General features: G+C 41.4%; 1 protein-coding gene across 4 annotated transcripts; it reads right to left on the minus strand.

Annotated features, from left to right (window-relative positions):
* Nucleotides 1-10,076: 10,076 nt before the first annotated feature.
* ctsf (cathepsin F) lies at nt 10,077-21,421 on the minus strand. Of its 4 annotated transcripts, none has more exons than XM_014212957.2 (13): nt 20,846-21,421; nt 18,384-18,494; nt 17,514-17,595; nt 17,302-17,390; nt 17,134-17,212; nt 16,908-17,021; nt 15,997-16,145; nt 15,619-15,715; nt 15,309-15,509; nt 15,058-15,122; nt 14,836-14,926; nt 14,675-14,733; nt 10,077-11,469 (listed from the first exon to the last, which is right to left on the minus strand). In XM_014212957.2, exons 1-13 carry the CDS (start codon nt 21,077-21,079, stop codon nt 11,395-11,397), a joined length of 1,446 nt encoding a protein of 481 aa, XP_014068432.1. In that variant the 5' UTR covers nt 21,080-21,421; the 3' UTR covers nt 10,077-11,394. The 4 variants fall into 4 exon arrangements, with proteins under 4 accessions (XP_014068432.1, XP_014068431.1, XP_014068435.1 ...); XM_014212956.2 differs by having other exon boundaries at nt 17,134-17,215; XM_014212960.2 differs by having other exon boundaries at nt 17,326-17,390; nt 20,846-21,420.
* Between the last annotated feature and the right edge of the window lie 1,116 nt (nt 21,422-22,537).

Raw genomic sequence — 22,537 nt, forward strand, 5'->3', positions numbered from 1 at the left:
CCTACCTGGTTAAATAAAGGTGAAATATTTGTATTTTTTTTAAAGATTTTATTTTTGGGGGGAGAACCTTCCAGAAGGACAACCATCTCTGCAGCACTCCACCAATCAGGCCTTTATGGTAGAGTGGCTAGACGGAAGCCAGTCCTCAGTAAAAGGCACATGACAGCCCGCTTGGAGTTTGCCAAAAGGCACCTAAAGGACCCTCAGACCATGAGAAACAAGATTCCCTGGTCTGATGAAACCAAGATTGAACTCTTTGGCCTGAATGCCAAGCGTCACATCTGGAGGAAAACTGGCACCATCCCTACGGTGAAGCATGGTGCTGGCAGCATCATGCTGTGGGGATCTTTTTCAGTGGCAGGGACTGGGAGACTAGTCAGGATCGAGGCAAAGATGAACAGAGCAAAGAACAGAGAGATCCTTGATGAAAACCTGCTCCAGAGCGCTCAGGACCTCAGACAGGGGCGAAGGTTCACCTTCCAACAGGACAATGACCTTGGCACACAGCCAAGACAACGCTGGAGTGGCTTCAGGACAAGTCTCTGAATGTTCTTGAGTAGCCCAACCAGTGCCCGGACTTGAACCCGATCAAACATCTCTGGAGAGACCTGAAAATAGCTGTCCAACCTGACAGAGCTTGAGAGGATCTGCAGAGAAGAATGGGAGAAACCTGTACATGTGATATCATTTTTGTTTTTGCTTTGTGATTATGGGGTATTTTGTGTAGATTGATGACGGGAAAATACAATTTAATCAATTTTAGAATAAGGCTGTAACGTAACAAAATGTGGAAAACGTCAAAGGGTCTGAATACTTTCCGAATACACTGTAGAGCTGTCATTCTCATTGAAAGCATGTTGGAAATTCTGAGGAAATGTTTATAGTAATAATTTTTTTATTATGATTTATCAGGAGGTGCTGCAGCACTCTTAGCACCCGACGGCTATGCTGCCACTTGAAAATGGGGAAGAGTCAAGGCCTTCATAGTGAGGTATTCACTGACTGGCTATCCTATTATGTAAAACTGACATGATGGTGATTGTCTATAGAGAAGGTGTGCTGCCACTTGACAATGGAGAGGAACATGAGAATGGGGAACAGTACCGATTTATTCATGTAAACCTATTATTACTGTAAACCTGTAAAACACAACGATTTGAGGAACCTGAGGAAATACAAGACTGGTTGTTTTAAAACTGACTCAAATGATAGATGGTGATGGAGAAAGGTATGCTTTCAGCTGACAACTGCCCTGTAATAAGGCCCCATAGTGTGATAAACGTGAACCTACGTTTGACAGAAATACTGGATGTTGTTTGTTTTTACTGATGTTGAAGAAATGTTTGTTTGTGACAGCATGTAAGTATTTGATGAAGTATTAAACAGAATGACCTACTTGGTACACAGTCAACTTTGATGACTGTCACTGTGAAGGCCATTACATTGCTCAACTGCCTCCTGTTGAACCGGTTTGGGTCCCATGCTGTGGGCAGGAATTCTCATGCTCAGTTTTTGAGCTCGGAGGATAATTATGAGCAAAGTCAGACTCATGAGGTGCAACAAACATGTTTATATGAATACATTTTGCAGATTTAACCACTGCCACTGCATAATGGCAGAGTTAGATCTGAGGTTTGGTTATCCGAAACCAAAAGATGAGTAAGTAAATAAATGTGTAAATGAACCTCTCTGACAAATGTTGTGCACTTTTCAGTGTTTCTCTGAACATTAACCATTTTAATATTTGATTATTTCATTTTGAATCAGACATCTGGACAAAAAAATCTTAAACCTATCAGTCCTGAGAACACCCCCCAAAAAATCTGCTTTTAATTTATCTGACACATATTTATCTGCATGTCCAGCCCTTATATTTAACCTCACAGTGATATGTTTTACCATTTTCTTTTCAGGATAACCAGGGCTACAAAAAGAACACAAAACAATTTGACAAACATGAGTTTTATTGACAAATGTCAATAAAAAAATGTCTGCCAAAGCAAAAACCTTATAAAAAGGAATGTATATGAATGCTGTAAGGATAGAAATGGTTTGCTCAGTGAGAAATGAATATCCAACTAGTCAGTGATAACTATGTGGAGTTTGGAGTTTGTGACAGCAAGTATGTGAGTTTATTACAGTATTATAGACACTATGTCCTGGGATTTCCTCTGATCGTCTATGTAGAAGAACCCCCTACCTTCTTCCGACTTGTGTGGCTTGTGGACATCAGAGTGAAATTCTCAGCTTTTCATAGATACCTTTCAATAGTTTGTACCTCAAACCATTCAGGATCCGCCCTTGTCTGACAAACACCGCTCTAGGTCAGCCCCCATAATTTACACAGTTGGTATCTATGGATGCAAAAGAAATAGACGAATCCAACGATACAACCCAGAATGTAGCTCAAAAACACCATGTTTAAAAGGGGTTAGAAGTCCAGTGTTGCAATGGGGCTCATTGGGTTAATTATATTGTAAGTATTTTTCTGATGAAAGACCACAATAATGATTTTAATTCACAATCATTATGTACATATATTATGACACACCCTCAGTCAGGGTGTCATGGACCAGTTCAATATTTCCACCATTCACCTCTTTTTCAACATAGCTTAGCAAAGCATGCACATGTTCCTCTCTAGGACAGGTGGTATAAGTACTGTATGATATACCTAACCTACATTATGTCCATGGGATGCTAAGTCCAACCCCCAAATACGTGTTAAAACAGCAGGATGTTTGATTGGATTCATGGGGTGGGAGAGTACAATCCACAATATATTCTTCAGCAGCAGCGTATTCTGAGGGGGACATTGGTGTAAACATCTGTCCAAAGGATTGTCATAAACATCTCAACAATACAAGCTGCTCTACACTCTGTCCTCCTCTTCCTTCTTCTCATCCTCAGTGTCTTCCCCACTTTCACTGTAGTGGATGTTACAGCGGTTGGTGTTGACGACGAGATCGCTCTCGTCATCCTCTGAGTCCCCCTTTCCAGGCAACATGTCCTGCACACACTGCTTTCAGCTCGTGCCTTCCTCAGTGTGTGTGTGTCTGTGTGTGTGTCAGAAGTCAAATCACATCCCTTAGGGGGGTTAGGATTACTTGAAACAATTGTTTTTATATTTGAATAACAGCAGGACAAACAATCATTTATCAAGTGTGGTGGCCTTGCAGTTACCATGGTAATGGAAGTGCTGAAAAAATGGGGTTTACTGGTATGTTACTTCTATAGGTGAAGCTACACTATATGTACAAAAGTATGTGGACACCCCTTTCAGTTAGTGGATTCGGCTATTTCAGCCACACCCGTTGCTGATAGGTGTATAAAATAGAGCACACAGCCATGCAATCTTCATAGACAAACATTGGCAGTAGAATGTCCTTACTGAAGAGCTCAGTGACTCTCAACGTGGTACTGTCATAGGATGCCACCTTTCCAATGAGTCAGTTTGTTAAATTTCTGCCCTGCTAGAGCTGCCCTGGTCAACTGTAAGTGCTGCTATTGTGAAGTGAAAATGTCTAGGAGCAACAACAGCTCAGCCGCAAAGAGGTAGGCCACACAAGCTCACAGAACGGGACTTCCGAGTGCTGAAGTGCGTAAAAATGGGCAAGCAGCGGCACACAAGCCTAAGATCACCATGCGCAATGCAAAGCATCGGCTGGTGTGGTGTAAAGTTCGCCGTCATTGGACTCTGGAGCAGTGGAAACACGTTCTCTGGAGTGATGAATCACATTTCACCATCTGGCAGTCCAACGGACAAATCTGGGTTTGGCGGATGCCAGGAGAACGCTACCTGCCCGAATGAATAGTGTCAACTGTAAAGTTTGGTGGAGGAATAATGGTCTGGGGGTGTTTTTCATGGTTTGGGCAAGGCCCCTTAGTTCCAGTGAAGGGAAATCTTAATGCTACAGCATACAATGACATTCAAGATGATTCTGTACTTCCAACTTTGTGGCAACGTTTTGGGGAAGAACGTCATCTCTAGCTGACACCTTTGCTAACAGGTATGGTGTTCATTTTTTTGACTGCAATTTAGATCTATTTTGGATCCTTGGGATGTCCCTACCTCTATCAAGTATAAATATAAAATGGTTAAGTTTAGTCTTAGTTTAGGGTTCAGGGTAAGGACATCCCAAGGAATCCGGATAGCAGTGACTGTTCATAGAATGAGAGACGGGCACGGTATTTGAGAGCTCAGCGGTGACACAGACATTCATTTGTTTGTTATTTTACAAGCGGCAGAAAGGATTTCCGAGTGTCTGCCCCAGATAGTTTCCTTAGAGACGATGAAAATAATTCCCAAGATGTCCTTGATCCAATTGAGGAGTACGTAGGCTATATTTAAGTTATGATATCAATGTTTATGTATTTAAACCCAAAATATTGGCATATTGGTTTTCATAACTGTTTCATAAATTGTTAATTATTGTAAATTGTAACGCATCCCTTGATGGTATTTGTTAGTTCAACATGACTAATTGTTGTATCATAAGACATGCAATAGATATATTCAACCACAAGGATGTACTAATGAGCTATGATAAAAAATTAAAATAAATCATAATAGAGGACTACTGAAATAATATTATTTCAGTGTAGATAAAGGAAGGCCTGTTTAAAATGAAAACATGCCAGCCAGACAAGTCAGTGTATGAATCAAAGGTATTTGCATATGAATGGAGTGGAAATTAGCTGACTTTGTGATCTGTACGGTAAGTAACATTTTTATTTAATTTATTTGTATTTTACCTTTTGCCTTTTGGTAGGCCGTCATTGTAAATAACAATTTGTTCTTAACTGACTTGCCTAGTTAAATAAAGGTTAAATAAAATGTTATAATAAATAACATTAATGTGTGTGTGTGTGGGGGGGGGGGCATTTAAATTATATTTTTACCCAGTTTTTTCATAAAAAGCAGAAGATGGTAAATAACATTAATCGCAATGATTAGCCTATGCAAATGAATAGGAATACGTTTAGCCTAATTGATAATAAATATGACGTGGGGGAAAGTCAGGATCCTAGTCAGGCTTTAGTTTGTCAAATCCAGATTAAATATAAACTCAGCAACAAAAGAAACATTACTTTTTCAGGACCCTCTTTTAAAGATAATTTGTATAAATCCAAATAACTTCACAGATCTTCATTGTGAAGGGTTTAAACACTGTTTCCCATGCTTGTTCAATGAACCATAAACAATTAATGAACATGCACCTGTGGAACGGTCGTTAAGACACTAACAGCTTACAGACGGTAGGCAATTAAGGTCACAGTTATGAAAACTTAGGACACTAAAGAGGCCTCTCTACTGACTCTGAACAACACCAAAAGAAAGATGCCCATGGTCCCTGCTCATCTGCGTGAACGTGCCTTAGGCATGCTGTAAGGAGGCATGAGGACTGCAGATGTGGCCAGGGCAATAAATTGCAATGTCCATACTGTGAGACGGATATAAGACAGCGCTACAGGTAGACAGGACGGACAGCTGATCATCCTCACAGTGGCAGACCACGTGTAACAACACCTGCACAGGTTCGGTACATCCGAACATCACGCCTGCGAGACAGGTACAGGATGGCAACAACAACTGCCCGAGTTACACCAGGAACGCACAATCCCTCCATCAGTGCTCAGACTGTCCGCAATAGGCTGAGAGAGGCAGGACTGAGGGCTTGTAGGCCTGTTGTAAGACAGGCCCTCACCAGACATCACCGGCAACAACGTCGCCTATGGGCACAAACCCACCGTCGCTACACCAGACAGGACTGGCAAAAAGTGCTCTTCACTGACGAGTCGCAGTTTTGTCACGGTGTGTCACAGCGTCATCGGACTGAGCTTGTTGTCATTGCAGGCAATCTCAATGCTGTGCGTTACAGGGAAGACATCCTCCTCCCTTATATGGTACCCTTCCTGCAGGCTCATCCTGACATGACCCTCCAGCATGACAATGCCACCAGCCATACTGCTCGTTCTGTGCGTGATTTCCTGCAAGACAGGAATGTCAGTGTTCTGCCATGGCCAGCGAAGAGCCCGGATCTCAATCCCATTGAGTACGTCTGGGACCTGTTGGATCGGAGGGTGAGAGCTAGGGCCATTCCCCCCAGAAATGTCTGGGAACTAGCAGGTGCCTTGGTGGAAGAGTGGGGTAACATCTCACAGCAAGAACTGGCAAATCCTTGCAGTCCATGAGGAGGAGATGCACTGCAGTACTTAATGTAGCTGGTGGCCACACCAGATACTGACTGTTACTTTTGATTTTGACCCCCCCCCTTTGTTCAGGGACACATTATTCCATTTCTGTTAGTCACATGTCTGTGGAACTTGTTCAGTTTATGTCTCAGGTTGTTGAATCTTATGTTCATACACATATTTACATGTTAAGTTTGCTGAAAATAAACGCAGTTGACAGTGAGGACGTTTCTTTTTTTGTTGAGTTTAGGTCTTCATGTGGATCAAATCTGTAGGCTATTGTGGGCTAAATCAATGACAAACAGCTGAAATGGTCAGGCTTCATCATGATCTGTGATCAAAACAGGCTGGGGTGTTTTCGGTTCCATTTAGTCTAAGGTTATGCGTAAGAACGCAACTGCACTGAAATGAATAGCCTGATCCAATGAGATTCTCCTGAATAATAAATGTTTTTTATCTGTTAAGCTGTTTGGTCTATGTATAGACCCATAGCGATTCTAACATTTTGGTATTTTGAGCTAGGCATAGCTCTAAATTGCAGAGCATTTAATAAACCAACCACATTTTCCTGTGATGTTGAGGCTGAGCAAGACCTCCGATAGGCTAGTAGACTGCAGAAATAATCGTGGAGTTAATCAATGTTATAGCCTAGATCGCTTCATATAATCTGGACCTTTGTTTTTCTTATGGCTAAGCAAACAAGTGGTAGCATATGCTTTTTTGCTTGTCGCAATAACAAGGGTTAGGCCTATATCCTCACATACCCCCTCAATTTAAACCCTTCTTTTAACCATAATACATATCCACAGAAATGTATAGCCTAAGGATTGCATGGTGACAGTGATTGTGTCTGATAATCCGGTGTGTGTGGGGGGGGGAATAGGTAAAATCATGACATCAGTTTGTTTTGATATTTTAACGTGCGTGTCCTGATCGCGTCTGGTGTGGATGGACAGAATCAACTTGTGCGCAATGGTGCGAGTGCGGTCTGGTCAGCATGTAACAGTTTGTAGTCACCATCACATGCTGACCACACCGCTCAAGTGTCCCGACCACACTCCAGTCTGATGTAGTAATGCACCGTAAAGTTTGTTGCCTACCGCCATATAAAGTCCAAAGAAGAAAAAGACTCCTGTAGGAAGGAGGAGAGATGAGGTGAAACTAATTTGGTTTACAATTCTATCTGTGGATTAATTGTCGGTGTAGAGGACCTTGTGCATTTCAAGTAAAATAACAACCCAGTGTTTATATCCCAGGACAAATTAGCTAACAACAGCAAGCTAGCTAGCTAAATTGCAATAAATGTTTAATAGTTTTCGATCTGCCCAAATTAATATAATTGGTTCAGAGTATGTTTTGATATTTCAACCTGCGTGTCCTGATTGCTTCTAGTGTGGGTGAACAAAATCAACGCGCTCGCGTCCGGTTTGGTCAGCATGTTATAGTGCAATTAACGTAGGGTTAAGTGTTGCGTTGTTGCTTTGCCAGCATGCATCTAAAAACATTTGAGTTTGCCCCACCAAGATTTACACGATAAAATCGCCACTGGGTATTATGACTCATGCTGTGGTACTCCGAGTTAACAGATAGCAAAAATATAATAAGAACATTGTAGGCGGCATACATATCCAATAACAGGCTAACTAGTAATAAAAAAATTAAAAAGATCAGCCTGAGCAACGTGATGCCATAAAATGAACAAGGTTTGTTTTGGGCCAAGTGGCAAGCTGTCCACACTAGCTGGCTGGTTGGCTAAGTAAACAAAAAAAGCCCGTATCATACACAAACAGCTAGCTAAATGGTTAGAATTGTTCTAGCTCTTATGTTATGAAATTATAGAAGATTAGACCATATGATATTATATAACAATGTATTTCAAGATATTCCTTGGTAACTTTAGCAAAATTAAGTTAGCACCCACATACCTTGTAAATCTGAACTGCAAAAATGTGTATCTTTACTGTAGGTCAAAGATTCTTGATTGTCGAATGGCATGTGAACTATGAAGAATATATTTTTTTCTTGAATGTGTTTAAAGCGGCTAAGAAACAAAAAAACGTATGCGCTTTCTTTCCTTTTCGGCAGCTCTTACCCATTTTTACATTTTAGTCATTTAGCAGACGCTCTTATGCAGAGCGACTTACAGTAGTGAATGCATACATTTCATACATTGTTTTTCTCTGTACTGGTCCCCCGTGGGAATCGAACCCACAACCCTGGCGTTGCAAACACCATGCTCTATCAACTGAGCCACACGGGACCTGTAGCAAAGAGTTGAAGCTAGCAAATATATTTATAATCTGTTAGGGATAGGGGGCAGTATTTTCACGGCCGGATAAAAAACGTACCCGATTTAATCTGGTTATTACTCCTGCCCAGAAACAAGAATATGCATATAATTAGTAGATTTGGATAGAAAACACCCTAAAGTTTATAAAACTGTTTGAATGGTGTCTGTGAGTATAACAGAACACATATGGCAGGCCAAAACCTGAGAAGATTCTATATGGGAAGTGCCCTGTCTGACCATTTCTTGGCCTTCTGTAGCCTCTTTATCGAAAATACAGGATCTCTGCTGTAACATGACATTTTCTAAGGCTTTCATTGGCTCTCAGAAGGCGCCAGAACGTTGAATGATAACTCTGCAGTCTCTGGGCGAAAAACAGTAGGGGTTTTGGAGAGTGGTACTTCTGAGAACAATGACACTGGCGTGCGCATGCATGTGACGACTCCATTTTCTTCTTTCAGTGTTTGAATGGATACCTTGTCTCCCGGTTGGAATATTATCGCTATTTTACGAGAAAAATCGCATAAAAATTGATTTTAAACAGCGTTTGACATGCTTCGAAGTACGGTAATGGAATATTTCGAATTTTTTTGTCACGAAATGCGCCGGCGCGTCTCCTTTCAGATAGTGACTTGAACGCACGAACAAAACGGAGCTATTTGGATATAACTATGGATTATTTGGAACCAAAACAACATTGGGTGTTGAAGTAGAAGTTCTGGGAGTGCATTCTGACGAAGAACAGCAAAGGTAATCCAATTTTTCTTATAGTAAATCTGAGTTTGGTGAGTGCCGAACTTGGTGGGTGTCAAATTAGCCTGGCCATCACGGCTAGCTATCTACTCAGAATATTGCAAAATGTGCCTTCACCTAAAAGCCATTTTAAAATCGGACACCGCGATTGCATAAAGGAGATCTGTATCTATAATTCTTAAAATAATTATGTTTTTTGTCAACGTTTATCGTGAGTAATTTAGTAAATTCACCGGAAGTTTTCGGTGGGTATGCTAGTTCTGAACGTCACATGCTAATGTAAAAAGCTGGTTTTTGATATAAATATGAACTTGATTGAACAAAACATGCATGTATTGTATAACATAATGTCCTAGGTGTGTCATCTGATGAAGATCATCAAAGGTTAGTGCTGCATTTAGCTGTCTTCTGTGTTTTTGTGACATTATATGCTAGCTTGAAAAATGGGTGTGTGATTATTTCTGGCTGGGTACTCTCCTGACATAATCTAATGTTTTGCTTTCGTTGTAAAGCCTTTCTGAAATCGGACAATGTGGTTAGATAAAGGAGAGTCTTATCTTTAATATGGTGTAAAATAGTCTTATGTTTGAAAAATTGAAGTTTTAGCATTTTTTAGGTATTTGTAATTCGCGCCACTCTATACCATTGGATATTGGTGAGGCGTTCCGCTAGCGGAACGTCTGTCCCTAATTAACTAACCCTTCTGTCTGTAGTTGTATTATTTTCCTTGTCTGGGGAGCATTCAAAAACCGAATGTTGCTGTAAATAGATAGTATTTGTTTCTCCAATGAGCCAGACAACATAGAGGACATTGACGTCAGAAATGACAGCTCACAAAAGATAAAGGCTAAAATATTTTTTATTCAACCTTAGTTTGTCTAGTTACACAGCACAGCAATATGTAACACAGTTAATAGGCTACACATCAGCCAATGTGTGATCCTTTTAAAATCTCAGAAACCATGCAAACTCACTCTAAATACTTGTACAGTGAAGTTGTAAATTGTAAACTAGGGAGAGATTGACATTACATGGTATTGCACTGAACAAGTTACAACAGAGGGGAAACTAGCAAAAATGCACAAGCATTAATTCTAGAGCATCAGCAGAGAGAGTGGTCACATTCAGGGGAACATAACGGACACCAAAAAGCATTACTGAACTCTATCATTTAGACTCTGTTATTGTAAAGAGATAGATGCCGGAATTTACCTCTGCCTAAAACAACAATTAAATTAAATAAAAGATTACTATACTGAACAAAAATATGTAGCGTTGGTCACATCTTTCATGAGCTGAAATACAAGATCCCAGAAATGTTTCATACGCACAAAAAGCTTATTTCTCTAATTGAGTGCACAAATTTGTTTACATCCCTGTTAGTGAGCATTTCTGTTGCCATGATAATGGCATATGAAGAAGCTGATTAAACAGAATGATCATTACACAGGTGCACCTTGTGCTGGGGACAATAAAAGCCCACACAAAAAAGTGTCTCGTTTTGTCACACAACACAATGCTGCAGATGTCTAAAGTGTTGAGCGAGTGTGCAATTGGCATGCTGACTGCTACCCCGTGGGTGGGCCTGGCTCCCAAGTGGGTGTGCCTATGCTCTCCTACTTGGTCATAGGCCCACCTATTCCCAAGTGGGTGTGCCCATGCCCAGTCATGTGAAATACATAGATTAGGGCCTAATTTAATTTATTTATTTCAATAATTTCCTTAGATGAACTGTAGCTCAGTAAAATCGTTAATTGTTGCATGTTTTGTTTATATTTTTGTTCAGTCTAGATAAAATGTAAACACCTATAGTAAAATCACAACAAAAGATCAGTACTACCTTGAAACTATAACTTAATCAGAACTGGTTTGTTTTGGTAAAGAAGAATGAGGTGAGGTAGGAATGAATACTGCCTCCCCTAATTCAGTAAGGTGTCAACAGGTCTCCCAGTGCACTGTGCAGTGTTCTGACTACACAATTATGTGGGCAGGGTGAGTAGAATTGCAGTTTGGTCAGTTTGTAGATGTGTGTACATGTTTGGGGGAGGGTGTTGGGTTTGTTTTTTGTGCCAGGAAAATATTGGCATCAAATATTATTCCGGTCGTGTATGCATGTATGTATGTATGTATAAATAAATGCGTGTGTGTTATCGCCTAGTTCAGTTCACAATGGCAGACGAGCACATCTTGTTGATCCCACAGAGCCTGGATCCCCTGTACAGGTAGTAGTAACCCTGGAAGGAAGGAACAGGCAACAAGACGTAAACACAAAAATACACGTCAAAACTTCTATTTGCACAAGTTCAGGCTTGACTTTACTCTTAAAAAAAAGGGTTCCAAAAAGGTTCTGCGGCTGTCCCCATAGAAGCAATTTTAGATCCAAGTAAAATTATTTTGGGTTCCATGTAGAACCCTCTGTGGAAAGGAGCAGGCCATAAGAAAACAGGAAAACGCTCATCCAGAGGTGGCGCACCTAGTGGCCAGTGACTTTAATGCATGGAAACTTAAATCTGTTTTACCACATTTCTACCAGCATGTTAAAATGTGCAACCACAGGGAAGAAAAAAAACAAACTCTAGACCACCTTTACTCCACACACACACACACACACAAAGCTCTCCCTCGCCCTCCATTTGGCAAATCTGACAATAATTCCGTCCTCCCGATTCCTGCTTACAAGCAAAAATTAAAACAGGAAACACCAATGACTCAGTCAATAAAAAAAAAAAAAAGTGGTCAGATGAAGCAGATGCTAAACTACAGGACTGTTTGCTAGCACAGACTGGAATAGGTTCCAGGATTCTTCCGATGGCATTCAGGAGTACACCACATCAGTCACTGGCTTCATTAACCTGTCTGGGCTAGGGGGCAGTATTTTCACGGCCGGGTGAAGAACGTACCCAATTTGAACAGGTTACTACTCTGGCCCAGAAACTAGAATATGCATATTATTAGTAGATTTGGATAGAAAACACTCTGAAGTTTCTAAAATTGTTTGAATGGTGTCTGAGTATAACAGAACTCATATGGCAGGCAAAAACCTGAGAAAAAGTCAAGCAGGAAGTGAAGAATCTGAGGTTGTAGTTTTTTCAAGTGATTGCCTTGACTGTATACAGTGACTTAGGGTTCATTTTGCACTTCCTAAAGCTTCCACTAGATGTCAACAGTCTTTAGAACGGTGTTTGAAAATTCTATGGTGAATTTGATGGGAATAACAGCACAAGGAAGTAGGTGTCCCATTATAAGGCATGGGCTCAGTCACAGGCAAGACTTGGGAGCGAGTTGAGTTCATATTCACTCCTAAAGAGAATGGATAGGTCCGGTTGGAATTTTATTCAAGATATATGATAAAAACAACCTAAATATTGATTCTATACATCGTTTGACATGGACTAAGTAAGCATGCGCGTTGTGGATTTGGATAGTGAACCTAACGCGCGAACAAAATGGATTATTTGGACATAAATATGAAGTTTATCGAACATTTATTGTGGAGCTGGGGTTCCTGGGAGTGCCTTCTGATGAAGATAATCAAAGGTAAGTGAATATTTATTATGTAATTTCTTTGTTTTATTGACTCCAAGATGGCGGGTTTCTGTTTGCTTGTTATTGGTGTCTTCTGGGCTGTACTCGGATTATTGCAAATTGTGCTTTCGCCGTGAACCTTTTTTGAAATCTGACAAAGCGGTTACATTTAGGAGAAGTGCATCTATAATTCTGTGCATAACACTTCTATATTGATCAAAGTTTATGATGAGTATTTCTGTAATATGTGTGCTCATTCACCGAGAGGTTTGGAGGGAAAACATTTCTCAACATTACGCGCCAATGTAAAATACTGTTTTTGGATATCAATATGAACTTTATCGAGCAAAACATACATGTATTGTGTAACAATGTCCTAGGAGTGTCATCTGATGAAGATCATCAAAGGTTAGTGCATAATTTTAGCTGAATTTCTGGCATTTGTGACGCCTGTCCTTGCTAGGAAAATGGCTGTGTGGTTTTTCTTGTGTTGGAACTGTCGTAACATAATCTAATTTTATGCTTTTGCCGTAAAGCCTTTTTCAAATCGGACATGGTTGGATTAACAAGAAGTTTATCTTTAAAATGGTGTAAAATAGTTGATTGTTTGAGAAAAATGGAATTATGATATTTTAGCTGTTTTGAATTTGGCGCTCTGATTTTCCACTGGCTGTTGTCAAAATCAATCCCGTTAACGGGATAAGAATGGGAAGGGGTCCCCTAGAGGTTAAGTTTGCCAAAGACAACAGCGGTCGGCCTGATCACCGACAATGATGAGAAAGCCTATAGGGAGGTCAGAGAACTGGCCGTATGGTGCCAGGGCAACAACCTCTACCTCAATGTGATCAAGACAAAGGAGATGATTGTGGACTACAGGAAGAGGAGGACTGAGCACGCCCCCATTCTCATCGACAGGGCTGTAGTGGAGCAGGTTGAGAGCTTCAAGTTCCTTGGTGTCCACATCAACAAACTAACATGGTCCAAACACACCAAGACAGTCGTGAAGCGGGCACGACAAAGCCTATTCCCCCTCAGGAGACTGAAAAGATTTGGCATGGGTCCTGAGATCCTCAAAAAGTTCTACAGCTGCACCATCGAGAGCATCCTGACTGGTTGCATCGCTGCCTGGTATGGAATCTGCTCAGCCTCCGCCCGCAAGGCACTACAGAGGGTAGTGCATACGGTCCAGTACATCACTGGGGCCAAGCTTCCATCCAGGACCTCTATACCAGGCGGTGTCAGAGGAAGGCCCTACAAATTGTCAAAGACTCCAGCCACCCTAGTCAAGACCAGAGCCCCAAGTCTAGGTCCAAAAGACTTCTTAATAGCTTCTACCCCCAAGCCATTCAAATGGCTACCCAGACTATTTGCACTGCCCCCGCCTTTTACGCTGCTGCTACTCTCTGTTTAATATCTATACATTGTCACTTTCTCTACCTACATGTACACATTACCTCAATTACCTCGACTAACCGGTGCCCCCGCACATTGACTCTGTACCGGTACCCCCTGTATTGTTATTTTACTGCTACTTTTAATTATTTGTTACTTTTATTTTTTAATTAACACTTATTTATCTTAACTGCAATGTTGGTTAAGGGCTTGTAAGTAAGCATTTCACTGTAAGGTCTAAGCCTGTTGTTTTCGGCGCATGTGACAAATAACATTTGATTTGAAATGGAACCCAAAATGGTTCTAATTGGACCCAAAAGGATTCTACCTGGAACCAAAAGGGGTTTTACCTGGAACCAATGGGTTCTCCTATGGGGACAGCCAAAGAACCCTTTTTGGTTCTTGATAGCAACTTTTTTCTAAGAGTAGGTTTTATGCATGCATTGTAAACAAATACACTCTGTTTGCAAATCCCCACATAACTCCTTGTCATAGAGGTTCAGTGTGACAGCTCCCTCTTACCTGTTCTCCATAGTCCTCTCCCCAGCTGTTCTTGATGGCCCAGAAAGGTTTGCCTTGACCTGTACACAGAAACAACAAGACACACGACTCACACATTCTGACTCATCAGTGTTGTTATTACGCTAGGCTAATGTAAGGTAGATAAGTAGTGTCAGTCTCACGTTCTCCGTAGCCCACGAGCAGCACTGCATGGTCAATCATCCAGGGGTTGCAGAAGATCTTCAGAGGGTGGGACACACCCTTCCTGTAGAACTGAGGAGAAACAAGGAGAGAAAAGCAGGTGGGATTAGATAGATGGATACTAGTCACTTCATTGTTCAGTTGTGTTTTAGTGATGCTAATTTAAGTATCAATAAGGAGCATACAGCAGTGATGCCTGTTACCTGCATTGCGAATGCGTTCAGGGCCACAGATACTGGTCCGTTCTCAGCCAGCCAAGCAGCGATTTCTAAACATAAAAAAGGGAAGGAAACCAAGATTAACACATGAAGCCAACCCTCCTCCATCTGTACTGCATTGTTCAATCTTCATCCAAACCATCAACCTATCATCTGTGTCTTTCTCTCTGTGTACCCTACCCGCTCGGCTCTCTCTCACGCTACTTTTTTCAAAGTGTTGTTCTCCTCCCACTCACCGTTCTCATCCGTGGACAGCTCCACAGAGCTGTTGATGTAGGCGATGACTTTGTCGGTGGTGAAGTCACAGCTCTGCTTCTTGCCGGTGTAGCTGTAGTCAGTCTCTGTCTCCAGACCACCCAGCTTCTCGATAGCTTCATATGCGTTTGATGGAAGCCCGCCCCCACAGGCCTGGTCCACAGTATCACAGTCCACCAGCTCTGTGAGTGACAGGACATTGAACCAATTAATTCAAGGTTCCTATGGAGAAAAGGTAAACAGTTCTGTTGTACAGGTAAGTGTATGATACCTACAAATGCTTGTGCTTACCTTGCTCAGAGAGAGACACTAGTTTGCCAGTTTTTGCAAACCACTGGCCCTCAATGTTGCCTGTCACTGAGAATGCCCAGCAAGAACCACACATTCCCTGCAATACAAACACAAACCACACAATCAGTCACACACAGGCCTTACCTACCTCCACATTTTCCATGAATTGTGTCATATCTACAGTATGAATGAAAGTATGACTTTTGCGTACCTATAAATGTTTAGTGAAGCATCAAAGCAGAGTCATGAATAATTTATGAATACTATATAATGCCTTAAGTTATTTGCCCGATCAGAAATACAAATCATACATAAACATTTACAGTCGTACCTGTAGTCATCTCCAGTCTGTAAGACCATCTCTAAACCCGGTCCTACCTGGTTCTTGACGGGGCTGACAGCTCCATGCTCTCTCCAGTCCCAGCTGGGTGGGGCGGGGCCGCGGGGCATGGCTGCAGGCTTCATGGACTGCTGGAGGTTCTGCTGGCTCAGCAGGGGGTTCAGGTACAGAGTCCTAAACTCCTCCTCTGGAGGGAGAGAAAAGAGGGAGCAGAGGAAGAAGAGATAAGGATTATTCACAGTGTACAGCTGAGGAGTTGTACTGTAGCTTTGTGGAACTAGCTTAGAGCTCTGCTACCCGACCCGAGCCCGACGGGCCCCGACATTATACATTGGGTTAGGGCCGGGTAGGGTCTGTTTTTTCATCAATAACTAGGGTATGGTCAGGACTCGGGTATCCTTAAATTGATCAGTAACATTTTGAAGCTGAGCCATTTGCTCATGCTCTGCTGCAGTACAGTCATATCTGACGAAGATCATAACATGGTGTCAGAGATGCTTCAATCTGGTCAGATACAAGTCAGGAGACACTCAGAGTGCATGCAGAGCAAGCTGCACGCAGGGATTGAGCGACAGAGAGGAGCAGCTAATGGATTTACTAACGGAGGAGGTCATTTCTGATTTGGGGTTTTGAGCCGGGGCTTAAATTTGGCAGAAGTAAATCGGGCCATTGGTAGGGTGGGGCCTGAACGTCACAGGCATGGGTAGGGCTCGGGATTAAAATCCATTCCTATGCAGGGCTCTAAATCAACTATGTAGAAGTGAAATTACTCAACAGATTAGCCCTCTTTGCAAGGGAACATGTTTTAAACTGTCACAGAATCACACCAAGGATGTGCTGTTGCTCCAGAGAGGGCAGACGGTGAGCTCTCCAGCACGCTCAGTGGTTGTTCTGGAATTACTTCAGGCTTGTTAATCTGCATTCTCAACATGCGCGCGCGCACACACACCTGTGAGGTCGCTGAACTTGGTGACCCCGTACTCGGCTGTGCCCTGGTCCAGAGACTGGAGCTTCTCGGCAGTCTTCAAGTTCTCATGGAAGACACGCAGCCGCCGGTCAGCCTCTGTAACAGCAAAGGTCAGACAAAAATGTTATGTTTAGATGTTTTACCATCTCATCTGTGGAGTTGGATGGATGGTATTGTGTAAAATTATGGATTGACATATATCGCTTACCCTCTTGGCTGCTGTAAGTCCTATTGTATCTGACCATGAACTCTTTGAACTGACCAAGAAGCTCCACAGAATCCACTGACTCCTGTCACAAAAGACAAGTTAATTATTCACAAGTAAATTAAATATATACTCATACAGAATAAAAGAGAAACTCAAAAACACACATACCACAAACGCTATGTTTTCTATTACCTCAACTGGTTTGGTGGAGAGGGGCAGAAATTCAACTTTGTTGGTCTCAACTGGTTTGGGATCAACTGGAAACCAATTATCATGAAAAACAATTAGGATGTAGCTATGAGTATTTATACAAACAATCCTGAAACAAATAAATGCACAAAGGTAACTTTAGTTCCCACAGTTGAACCTATGACACTAACCTGCTGGCTGGCACTTCTGTTTGAGAATGGTGGACTTGCTCTCCCAGGGAATGTCCCAGACCTCAAACACACATACCTCTGTCTGACAGAGAACACATCAGCGGAGAGAACATGGTTAGTGAGATAACCTGTGTTTATTTTATTGGGCTACTGTGTTCATGACTTCTTTAGACAGTATATTAAAACGTAATGTATTGTTATGTGCGCTTTAGGGAAATGCCTGTTTAAAATTATTCACGTCAAATTAAATTAGAAGTTTAATAACATGGGAATGGTACAGCACATAGGCCACATACAAAGGATATGTAGTGTAAAGTTAACAATAATAACTAATTTCCTCTGTCAAAAACAGTCAATTTCTGAACCTATACAGAAGTGAAGCACAGGGGTGAACACCACGAACACTTCGTTCCCTTGACCTTGGAGACATTTCTGATTACGTTTCTGCTAAGTCATGAAAACAAATACAGCAGGCGGAACAAAGAGGGAACGGTAGCTGTCTGCTTGTGCACATAGCTGCAGTAACACTGTGTCAAATCCAAGTCATGAGAAGTTATTTATCTTGTCTTGGTCACATGACTAGTGGAAGGGAGAGCTGAACAGATCTTTAGAATAATAACCTACAGTAGACAGACACACACACACACACACACACACACACAGGGCACTCTTCAGTGTTGCCAGTTTATTTTTAATGAGTGGTTTAGATATTGCCAATGTTCACTATTGCAAAACATCGGGATTTTATTTGATGAGGTCTCTGATATTAGTTTGGCTGTACTTTCCCTGGAACCCTCTTTCTCTCCAACAACCCACACCGTTATCATCCTAAAACAGACAAACAAACAGACACACACATACTGGCCTCACCTTCAGGTTGTGTTCCTCTGGGTAGAAGTCACAGATCCTCAGTCTGGCAGCCTTTTTACACTGGGTGTTACTTAGTTCCACCATGATGCTGTATCGGATACCCTTCACCAGCTACAAGACAGGAAATACACAGTGAAGGTGGCCTCTTTGGAAAAAGAAACAAAATCAACTATGCGGTTGTTGTTTTGCCATCTAACATACAATTTAGCTCTGATGTCACTTTCAAGACCTAATCCAGTAATTATGGCATTTATAGGCCTAGCTAAACAGGCTGATTATGCTGGAAATTACAGGTCTCTAAATTAGCTTGTCTGGCTGAGACAATAGGTTTGTTGAGACCAGTGTTGGGGAAGTTACTCTGAAAAGATATTGGTAGCGTGGTAAACTTACTTCACACTGAAAGACGTTAAGCTAAACTAAAAAGGTACCCTTAAGAAACATAGTTTACTGAACTAAAGTTACCCTGGAAAAGTAGTTCATTAAATCAAAACTACTTCGTGATAAATTATCATATGTAAATCTGAAATGTCAGACTACAAATTGCAAGAACAGATCACTTTGGGATCATATGTTAACAGAATGTGTAACTTAGCCTATTAAACACAAACTGTTTCAAGTGATAATTAGGCAGGTCTGATGCTGAAAAAGCAAGAAAATTCTTGCCTACTTCACCCATATTTTATTTTTGCAAAAAGAGTAGTGTGTAGTTCAAGTAGTTAGCTACATGGCAAAAAAGTAGTTAACTACTTGAAAGCACTACCTTGACTACCACCAAACTACTGCAAAATATAGTTTGATTAGTTGAGCCCCACATTTATAAAATAAATAAAGAAAATAAAAAGCTTTTGGGGGGGGGGCTTGCCTGTTTTGCATGTTATTTTGGCATTAATACGTGTCACATATCATTTTGCAAACAATGTAAAAAAATATATATATATCATTGAGTTAATAAAGCCGCATACAAACATGGACTCTTTTTTGTTTTCCAGAGTAAGAGAGCTCCAAAATGCAGGCGTTTCAGCCTAGCTCCGTGCTTTCTGTGGCGGTGGCGCAAGCCAGCAGAAAATACGGAACGTTGCGCCGTGATTGGCTCAGTGTTCTGTCACTCATGGGGACACTACGTCACCGCCAAGTCTAAGGGTAGAGGTCGGAAATTCAAGCCCCTTGGGTGCTGCCATACATTAGAAGTGCCCATCCAAGAAGGCTCAAGGTCATTGGCCACAGATAAAATCAAATCAAATCACGTTATAGCTACAGTAGATTTGATTGGACTGATCATGTCAACATCATACTTTCAAAATCTTAGCTAGCAGTCATCATCATCAATCAAGTCGACAATCTACTGGAAAATCCTTTTTAATCCTTGTCATATGAAGAGAAATAATGAAGAGAAATTATAGATAAAACGTATCGGTGCTCATCGGCCATAAACATTACACAACACGTTGGTAATCAACAATGAGTGGTTTGGAAGGAATCACTGGCTAACTGCAAGCATTGCAAAGCAATCATTAGTCTGCTGTTCAGTGGAGTGGCTTTGTGGTCCCAAGTCTAAGGGTGTCTTTTCTTAGTTTAAAATGATAAACATTCAACATTGGCCATGCTGTCAATGAACCATGCCATGCTCAAAACAACTTAACTCGGAACTGCAAAATCTAACTTTAGTGAGTTCAAGACAACTGGGAACTTGGAAAAAACGAGTACGACTGGGAAAATACGTTTTGAACTTTCATCCAACTCGGAATTGTAATTTGGGAACTCTGGCCTCTTTCTAGAGCTACGACCTGAAGATCACTGACGTCATCATGATTCAACCCCCCCAGAGAATGACAGAATACTTTTGCCCACAAAAGGACAAACACACCACAACTAGGTGAGTCTAAAAATGTCTTGTATGCTGCTGCATAAATGATGTAATATGCCAGAGAGATATGTGTACTGTAGCTAAGAAAGTAATAATAAGTGTATGTTGTGTAGTAAACTGCTAGTAGCACATGTGCCTCACTCTGGGGGTGGGGGGGTGGAATGCATGCCAACAAAGCCACAAAAAAATGTGGCGCTCTGCCCCACCTGCCCTGAATGACGGGTCGCCACTGGTCATTAGGCAGTATGAATAGGCTTAGCTGATCAATTGTAGGCTTAGTCGATCATGTGGAAAACTTCACTGAAAGCATTGTTAAATATTAGAGTGCTTGGTTGGGCTGCAGTAGAGTTAAAAGCCTATACAATTTAGGCTGAGTTACACAATTGTCATGCAGTTCAGACGCACTAGAACAGGTTGGTGCGCTCTGACGTAGGCATTATCTAACGAACTGAAATCTGTGATGGCCTATTCGCCACATATTATGGCCTACAATCACAATGGACAAACTTAATTTTAAGCTAATAACATGTAATTATTTACATAGCACAAGTTATGCGATTACAATAAACAAATTCATTTTCACAAGACTGTAGTCTACCTGTTTACTGGCAGAGAGGATCTTGCTAACTCTGCGAACGTGCATCGCATTGGACCCCTCGTTATAGCGCTCCTCTGCAAACCTCAGTGCCTTCTTTAAACCGGGGTCGTTTTCCGACAAACGGACGGGAGACCCGGGTGCCCCCATCAAAGGGCCATCCAAATCGGCCAGAACCGAGCCCAAAACCGCCAGGGTTAGGCAAAGAAGAACAGGGTGGCGAAATCCGACGTCCATGTTGACGCGTCTGTTTGTAGAGCAGAAAAACTCAAACGGAGGGTGGACGGTGAGATTATAAAATGGGATTTTTGTTTTCCTAGTTACCTATCAATGCCATAACAAATCAGAAGACCGCCCCAAATAGAAATGGTTACACAATGGTTACAATGGCCGTGTTCGAGAGGATCAAACCCGCAATGTATCATGGGTAAATTCTGACTGACTGACCGAACTACAATAATGAGTAGTTATTGACGGGTGATTTGTAGATCAGTCAGTCGGCAGTAGCCTGCAATCGTTTTGATGCTCTCAAACCCGGCCGTTGTTGCCTGAAACAACGACGGAACAATGGTGGGCGGAGCTACAGGGACTGAAAATATGCCGACCACCCTCTGCATCCTACTGCTGCCTTGCTTCTGAAGCTAAATAGGGTCGGTTCTTATGGGAGACCAGATACTGCTGGAAGTAGTGTTGGAGAGCCAGTAGGAGGCACCCTTTCCTCTGGTCTAACAAAAATTCCCAATGCCCCAGAGCAGTGTAGAGTGCAGTTTTTCGGATGGGACGTTAAATGGGTGTTCTGACTCTCTGAGGTCACTAAAGATCCCATGGTACTTATTGTAAGAGTAAGGGTGTTAACCCTGGTGTCCTGGCTAAATTCACAGTCTGGCCCTCATACCATCATGGTCACCAAATCATCCCCAGTTTACAATTGGCTCATTCATCCCCCATCCTCTTCCCTGTAACTATTCCCCAGATCGTTGCTGTAAATGAGAATGTGTTCTCAGTCAATTTACCTGGTAAACTAAGGGTTAAATAAATAATAATAACATATTAATAAATATAATATTTGAATTAATATCCATTCCAGAGACAAGAAATTGTGTAATATCCTACTGTGAAGAGACTGGCTCAGACTTGGTGCCAAATTTTGAAATATTTCAACATCCAAAATATTACTCAACACATCTGAAGTCTGTGATGAACTATTCTCTATGCAGATAAAGGAGAAATAACTTGTGCTGGTATGGGTGATACTGATATCAGTTTAGTGTTCTGTTTTGCCAGTTAACTGCCTGTATTCTTGTTTACTTATTGTTTAATTCTGGGTTATTTTGCAAATACAGGCCTTAGATTTTGAAGATAAAATATTAATTTAGATTTTTTTTATTTCACACCCACTTAAGTAAAGTTTTATATATACAGTGAGGGAAAAAAGTATTTGATCCCCTGCTGATTTTGTACATTTGCCCACTGACAAAGAAATGATCAGTCTATAATTTTAATGGTAGGTTTATTTGAACAGTGAGAGACAGAATAACAAACAAAAAAATCCTGAAAAATGCATGTAAAAAATGTTAGAAATTGATTTGCATTTGAATGAGGGAAATAAGTATTTGACCCCCTCTCAATCAGAAAGATTTCTGGCTCCCAGGTGTCTTTTATACAGGTAACGAGCTGAGATTAGGAGCACACTCT

The sequence above is a fragment of the Salmo salar genome, chromosome ssa09 (genome assembly GCF_905237065.1).
Source record: "Salmo salar chromosome ssa09, Ssal_v3.1, whole genome shotgun sequence".
In the NCBI taxonomy this organism is placed as follows: Eukaryota; Metazoa; Chordata; class Actinopteri; order Salmoniformes; family Salmonidae; genus Salmo; species Salmo salar.